The following is a 13,532-nucleotide window of genomic DNA, read 5'->3' as shown; positions in this document are numbered from 1 at the left end:
CACAGGGCCTACCTGAGAGCTGTGCAGAGATCCCGACACCCCCCCCCCCGAACCCTTCCTCTTTCTCCTCCTCTTCACCGCGGGCCTAGCAGCTCCCCTGAAGCCTGCTCCCGGCGTTGCCAAGCAACGGCGAAGGGGCGGGGGACCTCCGCCGGGCGAGAGCCCATTAAACGAGAGCGCTTTCCTCGCGGCGCGGCCCCTGCCGGCTTCCGTCCCAGATGATCCTAGCCCCGCCTCCTCCTCCTCCTGCTTCGCTGCTGCCTCGCCTCCATCTCTTTGCCGACGCCACTGGCGTAGCCTGCTCGGGGAAGAGGGGAGCCGCGTCAGTCGCCGCCGCCGCGCTGGGTGGGAGCGGAAGCCTGTCCGTGAGGGGGAAAGGAGCCATGGGTGACGCGGCCTGCCGTTCCGCCGCCGGCGCTTGTTAAAGAGGAGCGTCCTCCTCCTCGCCGCCGCCTCAGAAGAAGGAGAAGCCGAAAAAGAAGACGACGACCTCCTTCCTTCCTTCTCTCCTTCCTCGCTTGCTGGAGCCATGGACAAAGCCGTCGGCGGCCAGGTAGGAAAGGCAGCTGAGGGAGCCCTCCGGGGGGGGGGTTGCTAAGCAACGGCGAGGGGGGTGAGGTCTCCTAGGAAAGAGGTGGGTGGGCTCCATTTGGAGGACGGTTTGGGAGGGGGCGCTGGTGGCGGCCGAGTCCCCCTCCCTCCGCCCGTTGTTATCGGGAGGAAGGAAGGAAAGATGAAGGAAGAAAAGAGGGAAGGAAAGAAAGATGGAAAGAAAAAGGAAGGGAAGAAAGGAGGGAAGGAAGGAAAGATGAAGGAAGGAAAGAAAAGAAGAGGGAGGAAAAAGGAAGGAAGGAAGGAGGGAAAGATGAAGGAAGGGAGGGAGGAAAGAGGAAGAAAGGAAGGAAGGAGGGAAAGAGAAAGGAAGGAAAGAGGAAGAAAGGAAGGTGCGGCCCCAGGCGTAAGTTGAAGGTGCAAAGGGGTGGGTGGGTACTGCTACTCTCTCTTTGTGCAGGGGGGGGGAGGAAGGCAGGCTTGAGGTGGGGTCAGACTAGATGACCTATAAGGTCCCTTTCAACTCTGTTAATCTGGGTGGGTCTGGGTCAGGGGTCTTTCTTGCCCGAGGACGCCTGGGAAGCGGAGGCCGAGCGAGGGGCAGAATAAGGGCCGGAGGGGAGGTTCCCCAGCCGCCTGCCAGCCCTAGTAACAACAACACGGAGAGAGAGAGAAAACCGCCCGGCGAGTGATTAGCGCTGGAGGAATTAACGGGGGACGTAATGGCAAGGGGGGGGGACTTAATCCAAAGGAGGGGGGGAGATATTTAGGCCGGAGTGGAAGAAGAGGAAGAGGAGAGGCTGCCCTCGCCATTATTGAAGTCATCCTGGACATCCTGAAGTCAGTTTATGTCCCCCGCTTAGGCTGCTCCGGGGTGAGTTTTCTAAGCTCTCCGGATTTTTGCAAGAGGTCGCTTGAAGCTTTGACATTTGTTTCGTTTTTGGTATTTATTTAGTTTGTGGAACATGTACAGGATAACAGTTCTAAGTATAAACATGGACATGGACTAGGAAATGAGTACAAATAAATTACAGTAGGACAGGGACGGTTGGCAGGCTGGTGTGCTTATGCATGCCCCCTTACAGACCTCTTAGGAATGGGGGTGAGGTCCATGGTAAATAATTTAAGGTTGAAGCTGTTGGGTTTAAGGTTGGAAGTTAAGTTTGGAAGTTTGAAATGGATGCATTTCCAACTTCCTGTCCTGCGCCTGGAAAGAATTATGGGTGGTCCTCGACTTATGGCTGCCCTGGAGGCCTGGTGTTTCTGTTGTTAAGCGGAGACAGCAGCTCAGTGGAGGTTTGCCCCGTTTTGCCACTTTTCTTGCCGTGGTGGTTTAAGTGGAGCGCTGCTGTCCTTAACTAATGACCGCAGGGGAGCCCAAAATTTCTGATACTAAGCAAGACAGTGGTTAAGTCAGTTGTGGCCCGTTTTACAACCTTTATTGCCAACGGTGTTAAGTGAATCACGGCAGTTCTTAAGTTAGTAACAGCATTGCTCCTAAGGTGTTTTTTCAAAAAGCAACTGGACTTCCTTTGTCCTGGAAGATGTTTCGCTTCTCATCCAAGAAGCTTCTTCAGTTGGGACAACCTGACCTGGTATGACTGAGAATCTCCATAGACATTTAGTAACCTGGTTGTTAAGTGAACCTTGTTTCCCCCATTGACACTGCTTTCCAAAAGGTGGCAAAAAGGGGATTCCCATGACCTCGGGACACAGCATTTGGTCTTAAGTATGAACTGGTTGCCGAGCGTCTGAATTTTGATCACACGATCGTGGAGATGCTACGAAGGTGGTAACTCCGAAAAATGGTCCTAAGTCCCTTTTTTTCAGGGATGTCGTAACTTTGGATGGTCACTGAATGAACTGTTGTAAGTTGAGGACTACTTGTAGTTGTACGAACAGGAAGAAGAACCGAGTTGCAGATTTCCAGGGCTGGGGCGAGAGGAAGAAAAGCAACACAGTTGGAAGAGGGTCCTTGGAGGTCTTCTAGTCAACCCCCCTGCTCAAACAGGAAAACCCCATACCATTTCAGAAGCACAAATGTGTGCATTAAAAAAAAAAAGATAAGCCTTGTGGAATGGTCTTCAATGTAGGTATGATTTTCAGGAACATTGGAGAATTTTTTCCTCCAAAGTGATTAACTTCTGCAGGTTTTTTTTAAAAAGATGATTCTCATTCTAGGGACTGTGCGTGTATAATTATATATGAGTATCCTTTAATACCACTTAGAATTAGTAAAGCATATCAAAACAATTGTATCAAACTGGGAAATTAACCTTTGCCTGGATGTTAAATATTTTGTCTCTGGCAGTAACTAATTTTGTTCCTTGTTTTGCCGGCTTTCTTTTTATTGTAAAATAGTCCTGCCTAATGCTATTTTCCCCGTTTTAAATTGAAGCCAATGTTTGAAGTTTTTGTGCACTATAACATAGATCTGTCCTTTGGAAATGTTAGTTGGCAGCTCAGGGAAAAACAGTTAATGGGAAAATGCAGGATTCTGGGACTGAATCCCTAAGGTCAAGCATCTGTACAGGCCCACAGGAGATCAGTTTGAATCCAAATTGGAAGATGGGACATTAGAGAGGCTGTTACACTTGAGTAGTTAACACTGGGCTAAATGAATCTTCACAGGCTTTTGATGTTAGGCAATTCTTTTACAATGGTCACATATACATTGTTTATTGTGGTTAACCTTGGTTTAATCCACCCAGCTGGGTTTGCACTATCCTCTGGACCATAAACAAAGCACATTAGAATGTGCTCACATGCTGGGTAGGATAAAAGGTGGTTGCCTAGTAAGTGACTGAGATCATCCAACATATCCATATACATGTGAAGCTTCCTGGTCATGACGAGATAATTTTTATAATTGCAGTTGCTTGTAAATAACACACATTCAGATCACAAGAGCCTTTTCTGTTGTTGACCTTGTTCTCTAGAACACTCCCGCCTTATTCCACACAAACACACACTCACACCACAGGCCCCAGCTCTGTTCACTTTTGTTGGTGGTTAATAGTGTAATAGTTTGGTCGTCACCATTCTGTATAGCTTTAAAGTTAAATAGTTAAATAGAGAGGTAGTTTGGTTTATTGTTTGTTGTAAGCTGTCCAAGAGTCACATTGTTTGACTTACGAAGAAACTTTACAAATGTAGTTAACACACTTTGGGTGATATAATGGGTTTCACTGGCAGTAATATAGGACTGGATTCCTATCTTGATTTTTTTTTCTTTTGATTTCTCAGTTTAGTCTACAGCCTCGGGGCTTAAAATTAGTCTTCAACACAAGGACTAACCAGAACTGTCCCTATTTATTTAATTTCCAAGCCCAAAAACCTTCTAAGATTGCTTGGTTTAAGGAGGGTTAATGTTTTGAAGGACGTGTATTCTTGTGTTCTTTGTTAACAAGGTGTTTATTTTGTATTCTATAATGTTTAGGAAATTGTTTACTAGTTCTAATTAAAAGCAGTGTGTGTGCTGCACTCTGGGCAAGTTTGTGAATTAAGAATTTAAAGCCCTGTAATGAAATTCAAAGGCTAATTTCCTCAATTGCTTGGAGTGCTGCATTTATTAGTGTCTCTTTTCAGGGTTCCCATGTCTGAATGGAATTTGGACAGTGATAGAAGTAGAAAGATGTGGGGGCTGAAATATTTCGTGTAAAGGCAAGTTTTTATTTGATTAAATGGTGAAAGCCAAGTTGGGGGGGCGGGATGCTCTGAAATGCATGGTATGCTATTGCTGGTCGGTGCAGATGAGTTTCTTTATTCTTTTGCTGCCTGGGATTACAGGACTCTTATCCCCAGGCAGTGGAACACAACCCTCTGAAGCAGGGGTCACCAACCTTTCAGACTTCAGGGACCACTAAATTCATAATTTTAAATCCCACGGACCACTAGTATGATTTTTTTTAAAAAAAGGAAATAATGCAATATAAAAAATGCAAATAATTTTTCTGTGGACCACCAAAATTTTCTCACAAACCACCAGTGATCACTGAGTTTGTGACCAGTGGTGACCACTGTTCTGAAGCATATTTCGAAGTTAGAGAATAGGGAAGAGGAATTGTTCCATTACTATGCAGCTGAAAGAATTTGTCTGAAGCATAGTGCAAACTAATTGAGGATCTGGTTTACTCAGCATGTTGGTTTATGTAGTAGTTGACATAAGGAACATATGGTAGTTAAAAGCATACCAAATGGATCAAAGTTTGGGTTTCTTGTCTGTAATTGGTCACCTTGAAATTTAAAACAATGGTGTGGTAGTAAATGAAAAACACCAGAGTTCAAAGTGACCTTAAACCTAACATCCTCAAACAAAATTGGTTTGGTTTAAATGTCCTGGCCTAATTTTGTTTTGTGACTTGATAAGTGCCCGAGTATTTACAGGCCTTTTGATTTACCTGGAAGCAAATTTTGTTGAAATAAAATTAGCACTGAGGTCAGTTTGCACATGATTACTTCTGTTACCTCAAAATAATATTTAAAAAACAAAAGAAAATGCTTCCTGTTAACAGATTAATGTAATGTGTAAAAGCTTTGGAGTAAAGAAGGAAAAAAAAACCTTCAAAGTTTGGCTCTTATCTCTTCTTATTGGCTGTAGGTTGAAATATAAGTTCTCAATTTTTGGCAATCAATTTGCTCTAATCACGTTGGTCTCTAGAATTTATCTAAATAATTATATGCAAACAATTAACAATGGCTGAGTTTTTTCGTTTCTCCCTGTGACTGCTGGGGGACTGGCAGAATTGGGATGAAGATTGCATAACTTAAGGAAGCGGGGGAAAAAAGCTACCTTTTTATTTTATAGTTTTTCCTTGGTATATCTGTGGTTACATTCTGTGACATGTTGAAATATAAATGGCAGACTTAAAATTATGGGAACAGTCTGCTACTTTTATTGCCTCTTCATTTAAAAGATAATATACAATTTATTATTATTAAACATACTAAATATAGAGAGAACCAATTTGGTGGAGACTGAAAGCCAGGACACCGTAACCTGAATTCCTGTCTTAAGGGTAGAAGCCAGTTGGGTGAGTTTGGGCCAGTCACTTTCTCTCAGTCCCAAACTGGAAAGTCAAAAAAAAAAAAATCCACAAGGTTCAGTCAGAATATACAGATTGCACCCATAATCTTCAAAAAAGTGGCTTTGATTGTTTAGGCTAATAAGATTTATTGAAAAACTGACATGAAGTAACCATACATTGCCCACAATGTGGCCTTTAGCGTCCAGGAATAGAACTAGTAGTATTGCAAAATGTGTAACGTGTGCCCTAAATTGTCCCTTGTTTTGAAACACCTGTTTCATGTGAGAACAAATTGCAGGAGATGTTTAACCTGATGGTTTCAAAGCATACATACCTAGGACACAATTTCCATCGCTCGCTATCTCTTCTTGAAGCACGTAAGTCCTTTGGGCAATCTATTCTGCCATGATATATTTTAATAGCTTGTCATTTTATGAAACTGGTCAGATACAAATCAGCGTTGCAGAAAACAGGTTCTTGTTCTGATGCAGCTGCAATCTGGTTTCTAATGCTTTCTTTGAAAACAAGCTACAGTGCCTAGGCGGTAACTGCACAAAAACCAAATTTTCAGTAGGGCTGAAATTCGATCCTTGACCCCCCTGAATGCCTTGTAAGTGCCAGATCCACAGGATAGGATTGCATCCTTAAAATTGCTTCTCATGCAGGTAGTTCTCCACTTATGACCATAATTGAGGTCAGAATTACGGTGGTAAGTCATGGCAGTTGTTAAGTGGGTCATCGTGTGACACGACTGAACTTTACTGTCTTCTTTGTGGTGGCTAAGTGGACACTCTGGCCGTTAAATGAATCTGTTTTCTTCAATAGGCATTTTTTATGGACATAAGTGCAGAAAAAATGCTGAAAATTCCATAGGCATAGCCATAGGATATTTCAAATGGCCATGAATGTGAGCTGGTTACCAAACATCTAAAATGTGATTGTGTGCGTGTGTGCGTGTACACATCCATTGGAACTCTGGAACTGGGTTGCAAGTAGCTCTGGGGAGATCTATCGTAACTTCAAACAGTTGCTAAATGAGGAATAAATTCTTTAGGTTGCATCTTGGTTTAAGTCATCAAGACACCATTTGAATTACCTGTAAACACTCTTTTTGCTCACTTCATAATCATATCATACCCTAGAACAGTATTTCTCAACCTTGACCCCTTGAAGAGGGGTGGACTTCAACTCCCAGAATTTCCTAGCCAGCTGGCTTGGGAAATCTGGGAGTTGAAGTCCATTCCTCTTCAAAGGGTTGAGGTTTTGAAATCCTGCTCTACAAACCTCTTTAACACCTATGGCATTAGTTTTATTTATTCCATTATCCCTCTGATTATCCCCTTATCAAAAAAGTTTCTATTTCCGTTATTTTATTGGCAACCTATCTCTTGGATGTGGACAACATAATGTGTATTGTTTGCTCTTGTGTTTTGTAAAATGAACCCCCCCCCGGTAATGTACCCCTCAAACCTTGCTTAAAAACATTCTTCCTCAACCTGCCATTTGTTAAGGCAGAATCTCATGCCAAATGACGGCGCTGCCTTTGCTAACTTCAAACTAGCTTGCATATTTGCCATACCTTAATATTACATTGCTTAGAGTTTTCTAACTATAGCCACAGCTGCTTTTGTGTTTTCCAAGCTCCCCTGAAAATAACCAGAGTGTGAGACATTCTTGTGGGAGCTGTTCCTAGAAGGCTCCCTGGATTTTTTTTTTTTTTTTTAAACTGGTATTTTACAAATTCTCGAAAGATGAAACGTCGCCCAGATCTTTTCCTTTCCAGCCAGGGCAACGGCAGCTTCATTTTGGGTTTGAAACATAACTTGTGTGTATCTGCCTTATGGTTTTGAACACTGGGCCCCTTCAGCTATTGCAGTTCTGTCCGAGGCACAGCATGGCTTCTGTTTTATTGGGTGAGGAGGATAAATATCCATTACTGGGTTTTTTTGTGCTTTGTAGTGTACTAACTTTACCAGTCTGCTCCTGCTGGTGTCATCTTCTGTCCCTGCAGCTGCTAAAGACTCTACAGTGCCTTTTACATCGGAAACAAAGAGGCCTTTATTTACAATATGCTGCCAATATAAAACAGTTTTTACATTTATTGAAGTAAAATGAAAGCCGGGCCAGTCTTGAAACCCTGCGCTTGGAAAGGAAGTATTCTGCACAAACAATTCGAGTGGATAATAGTTTTATTTCCTTTATTTTAATGGGGTCCAGCAGTGTACAGGTAGTCCTTGGCTTAATTCGCTTAGCGACCGTTTGAAATTACAACAGTACTGAAACCGAGACTCACACTTAACAACGGTGACGGCCATTCCTCACGGTCACATGATCAAAACTTGGCTGTTTTGACAGACAGCATGTATTTAAGAAGCTTGCTGGATCCCAGGATCATTTGATCACTGCTTTTTGACTTTCCTGGCCACCTTCTAACTGGCAGAGTCAGAAAAGGAAGCCGGATTCTCTTAACAACGGTGTGATTCATTTAACAACAGCAGCAATTTGCTGAATCATGCCCCAAAAACAGCCATAAAGTTGAGTGTGACTTGCTTAACGAAGACATTGCGGAAATTCGGAAGTCCCAATTGTGGTTGTAAATTGAGGACTACCTGTATATTTTATTTTTCCTATTTCTCTGCTGTGAAGAGAAGGGATTGTATTTATAGAAAACTCTCTGAAGAAACATCAAAGGCAGAGAAATCACAATTGCATTATAAGCCGCTTAGTGTGCAGATGTTGAAATAAAAATAAAAGGTAACTTAACCCAAATATAAACGTTTCAGGCTTGTAGTCACATGTTAAGATAAAGTTTAGATATGGGTGTTAGTTGAATCCTCCCCTCTTATCTGATTGTTTTCGGATTTAGATTAGCTACAGTTTACAAATACTGAGTATTGTTTGGTAACTTGTACACCAGAGTTGTACTTGATGGTTTTAATTTTGGCTACAGTGTTACCTTCCCTTCTTTTAGTTTCCTAATCCCTGTAATTATGCTTACAACCTCTACAGGTGACAAAGGTTAACAATTGCTTTAGTTCTACTGTTTAATTCAAGCCCCTTTTTAATTTGAATTGGCAGTGAAATTACAAAACCTTATTACAGACCTTCATCTCCCGCTGTCATAAATTACTTCTGGAACCTCACTAGCAAAACTGAAAACGCCATTATTTTTGTTTTTCATAGATGCGTTTAACAGATTTGTATAGCGATTTTTTAAAATATAGTTTACGAATGACACAGAGAATCTTCTAGAATGTATGTTTCGTGCAGGAAATAGTTTTCGATTCTGCATTGAATGTATTTGGGTTCATCATGTAAATAAATGTTTAAATCTCATCCGCGTTTTTATGTTTTCAGTAAGACTAAATTTAGGTGTGCTGAGCATGTTATCCTAAGCGACATAGTTGTCAGCTTCCTGGTTGCTAATCCAGTACTTTCAAATGTGTATGTTTTCTGCTGAAGTAGATTCTAAAATTATATATCCAGTTAGCAGTTCAGCAATTATATTTTTCAGTGTTATACATATCCTGAAATGGAATAGTAATAGTAATTGCACTTAGACGTATATACCGCTTTGCAGTACTTTACCACCCTCTCTAAACAGCTTACAGAGTCAGCCTCTTACCCCCCAACAACCTGGGTCCTCATTTTACCGACCTCAGAAGGATGGAAGTCTGAGTCAACCTTGAGCCGGTCAGGATCGAACTCCTGGCAGTGCGCAGTGAGTTAGCCTGCAATACTGCATGCTAACCACAGCGCCAACCACAGTTCCTAAATGCTAACCAAATGGAACACAGAGTTATATTATTCAGATTTAGTTTGGGAACAACCATAATTAGAAACCAACTGGGATGAAATGTTTTTAAGCTCTTCACCAACAGTATTATTTGCGGTATAAGGCTAGATGGGAAGAAAAGCCAGTATTTTTACAGTAATTATTACTACTATTGTAAGATAGCTTATAATACTACGGTAGCTTTAAGAAAATTACGTTTCTATGGATAATGTTTAATTATAAATTATTATAGTTAATAATGAAAATCTCCAACGTTAATCATTATTTTTTCTGAAATAAGAAAATAAATTGTCCCATAATGATTAGGTTTGCAGAATACCCTGAAATGCAGTCTAGCTGACCAAATGTTAATCTTAAGAGTGCTGCGTGAACTCCCTCCATGTGGTTAGTTGAAGTTGCAGTCTGTTAACCATGGGTAAACATATACAAATGAACAGAAGGAAATGTAATTTGAATGGTTTTCTAGCTAAAAATCTTGGGTCTTAAACTTTGGCAGAGGCTGCTGTCATGTAACTTGCCATTCTTTTGATGAGAAAGGAGATTTTGCTGGGCAATCTGATTTGCTGAGTGTTTTAGTAAACTGAACAATATTTATTTGTAGTGTACAACATTCACTTCTGACAAATTACAGGTACATTTATTACAGAGATTTTTAAGACCCTTAAAAGGCTGCTTTGAATTCCATCCTCTGGAAGTGATTTATGACCGTTTTTCACACGACGGTTGCGGCATTCTCATGTTCACATGATCAAAACACAGGCACTTAGCAACTGACTCATATTTATGACGGTTGCATTGTCCTTTTGCGACCTTCTGACAGTCAGATTCACTTAACAACCCTGTTATTAGATTGACAACTTCAGTGATTCATTTAGCAAATGCCGCAAGAAAGGTCACAAGGTTCACTTAATACATGTCTCACTTACCAACAAAAATGTTTGGGCTCAATTGTGATAAGTTGAAGACTACCTGTGTATCGCTGGGAACTTACGTAACAAACATGCTTTTGAAGTGTTTGCTGCATTAGCCAAGAGTTCTTGCTTTCTGCCATGGTGAAACCGAATCTTATAATTTGAGTGGCATATAAACACCATAATATACATATATGTATAAATATTAAGAGTGAAGTACTAAATCCTCTGTCAAATCCAACGCCAGATTTTGCTAAATCGCATAAACAGTGTCCTGTGGTGATCAGAGATCTCAAGCCTTCCATTCAGAGTAGGCTCCGTTTTGCTTAAATGACTTGCTTTGATTTAACACATGGCGAACTTAAAAACTTAGAATGCCAACAAATCGTTACGACCCATTTATGTACCAAGAATCCTTTTCCTTTTGTTTTTCCCTTTAAGAATGTGAAATTGTCTGCTGAAGTGGAACCGTTCATTCCTCAGAAAAAGGCCCCCGATTCATTGGTGATGCCCATGGCCCTGCCGAATGATGGTGGAAACATCAGCGGTGTTGAGCCAACTCCGATTCCCAGCTATCTGATTACGTGTTACCCGTTCGTTCAAGAAAACCAATCCAACAGGTAATTAAATCTACTGTATTTTGTGGAGTATAAGACAAACCGGAGTATAAGACGCACTTAGTTTTGGGGGAGGAAAATAGGGGGGAGGGGAATCTGCCTACCAGGTATTCATCTGGCTAAGCATCCTTAGTCTGGTCAGCTTCAGCACATAGGTTTGCTGGTTTTGAGTACATGCACGCTTTTTATCTCCTGGTTGGGGATAGAAACCAGCTTCCGAAGCAAAGCTGATTGTCGGAGAGAGAAGCAATGAGAAAAGTAGGCGAAGTTCGGAAGTCCACTTGTTAGCACCCCATTGGGGCTGAAAAACAGCTTTTAAAGCACAGCTGATCGTTGGAGAGAGCAGCAATGAGAAAAGCAGGCAAAGCACAGAAGATCGCTTTACTCCTTAGCGCCTCATTAGGGCTGGAAAAAAGCTACATTCAGAGTATAAGACGCACCCAAAGTTTCAGCCTCTTTTTTGGGATGGGAGTGCGTCTTATACTCTGAAAAATATGGTATATGTCAGAAAACCACTACAAGTCTCATTTTTTTGTTGGTTTGTTTTACTCTGCTGCTTTAAGGGTATATCTCTCTTTGGACCAGGGTAATCTAATTTGCCTTGCTTTCTGAAATGTTGGGAAAGAAATCTAAAAACGAAGGGTGTATTTTTCTTGCTTGGACGTGCCTTGGACTCACTGTAGCTTTCTGCTGAGTGAATTTACAGAGCATTGAGTTGCATGACAGTTAAACCATGCAGTTAGGGAACAAATTATTTTGAGAAGACTCTTAAAACCCTTTTGTTTTGATTATTAATAGCATAAAAGGGAGCAGAGGGGGAAACCTTGGCAGGCTTTCATGATACTGAGGCTGTACTCTTAACAATCAAGGTTATAATATTGGCGCTACCTTTATTTTTTGTGTTTTATTAGTACAATAAAACAATGTTTGTTCTAATTTTAGTACATTGAAAGTAAAAATCAAAAGATTTAGAAAAAAATAGAGAGAGAAAATGAGAAAATATAGGGAATTATGGAAATCTATAAGTCTTAAAGTTGCCAAGGTTGGATATGCTTTCTTTAAACTGATTTTAGAGAAATAACTGTAGACTAATTGGATTCCCCCCCCCCCCCTATTTATTTCAGACAACTTCCACTGTACAATAATGACATCCGGTGGCAGCAGCCTAACACAAACCCTCCCGGGCCCTATCTGGCTTATCCCATTATATCTACTCAGCCACCAGTTTCCACCGAGTATACCTACTATCAACTGATGCCAGCGCCTTGTACACAAGTCATGGGATTCTATCATCCCTTCCCAACAGCTTACTCTGCCCCCTTTCAGCCTGCAAGTGCCATAAACACAGTGGCAGCACAATGCACAGATCGTCCGGCCCAACCGAGCCAGGCCTTTCCGTTGTGTAGCCCCAGGAGCAGAAGTACCAGCAGAGGATCGATGGTGCAAAAAGTAAGCTCGCTTTCTGCATTTCGGAAACAAAAGTGGCGGCGGGAAGTTGGTGTCTTCAGATTTGCACGATTGTATTCACGCGGCCTTACAGCCAAGTAGAATTCATGACTCCTACTTCCTGCCTGGTTTACGCTGGAAGACCTGACAGCTTAGACTTGGGGGGTGTCAAACTCAAGGCCCATGGGCCGGATCTGACCCACAGGGTGTTTAGATCTAACCCGCAGGGCCACCCCGGAAGTATCAAAGGACTGGCCTCCGCGGCGCCTCTGCCAGCGAAAATGGAGCTCGGGAGGGCCGCGCTCAGCTCTCCCGGGCTCCATTTTTGCTGGCAGAAGGCTACAGGAGGATCCCCCGCAGCCCTGCTGGGGCCGCCACAGGTGCCCCCAACCCGAGTGACAAACTCCCCTTCCCCCCCCCAGGTCAAACACAACCCTGATTAACTTTGCACATTGATTCTGCAAGGACTTGAATGGAGCTGACAATGTCCATAATCTCTCAGTGATATCTAACCTAAATCCAGGATGTATTAAAGTCAGTTTAAGTGTTTCTGCCGCCCTCATATTTTTCTCAGGCATTCCAGATTGTTTTCCACTTGTTAATCTCCATCCCTCAAGTCAGAGATCACAAGGGATTAACATGATTTACAGGTCACTTAGTAAAGCCCTGTCATCTAGGTGTCATTAGATAAATGCCCTTGGATTTCAGCAGTGAGCTCTCGTGGCTAAACATGAATAGTGCCATTGTGTCTTAATGCAGTAATCGGCTACATATTAAATTACCAGTGCTCGTGGGATGTCTACAACTTAAAAGAGTTCTTGTTTGCTTTGTTTGCCAAATTTTTATGACGCCCATCTTGCCAAAAGTGTTTCAGAGTTGAGTAGAATGTGCCGTAAGACATGAAAACAATAAATAAGGACCTTCGATTTAAAATTCAATTAAAACTAAGCAGGATGGAGAGGTGGGGAGCCAAGTACACAAAGGCAGGTGGGTGGGGGTTATCTACCCTGTTCCCCCGAAAATAAGACCTCCCTGGTTAATAAGCCCCATTGGGCTTTTGAGCACATGTGCTAAAATAAGCCCTCTCCTGAAAATAAGCCCTCCCCGAAAATATTGCAACACAGCAGCAGCCGTGAGGTGACCACGCTCGCCGCCTCCTGCACCTCAAAAATAATAAGACTTC

General features: G+C 42.2%; 1 protein-coding gene across 3 annotated transcripts in view; it reads left to right on the top strand.

Annotated features, from left to right (window-relative positions):
* Window positions 1-238: 238 nt before the first annotated feature.
* Window positions 239-13,532, top strand: part of SECISBP2L (SECIS binding protein 2 like) — a 34,309-nt gene continuing 21,015 nt past the window's right edge. For all 3 annotated transcript variants that reach the window (XM_032232408.1, XM_032232409.1, XM_032232407.1), the window contains exons 1-3: window positions 239-553; window positions 10,728-10,906; window positions 12,028-12,352. In XM_032232408.1, coding sequence (XP_032088299.1) covers window positions 530-553; window positions 10,728-10,906; window positions 12,028-12,352 — 528 coding nt within the window. In that variant the 5' untranslated portion in view covers window positions 239-529. The remainder of the gene's footprint in view (window positions 554-10,727; window positions 10,907-12,027; window positions 12,353-13,532) is intronic.

Source organism: Thamnophis elegans, chromosome 16 (assembly GCF_009769535.1).
Source record: "Thamnophis elegans isolate rThaEle1 chromosome 16, rThaEle1.pri, whole genome shotgun sequence".
Classification (NCBI taxonomy): domain Eukaryota; kingdom Metazoa; phylum Chordata; class Lepidosauria; order Squamata; family Colubridae; genus Thamnophis; species Thamnophis elegans.
This window is presented reverse-complemented; position numbering and strand designations above follow the sequence as displayed.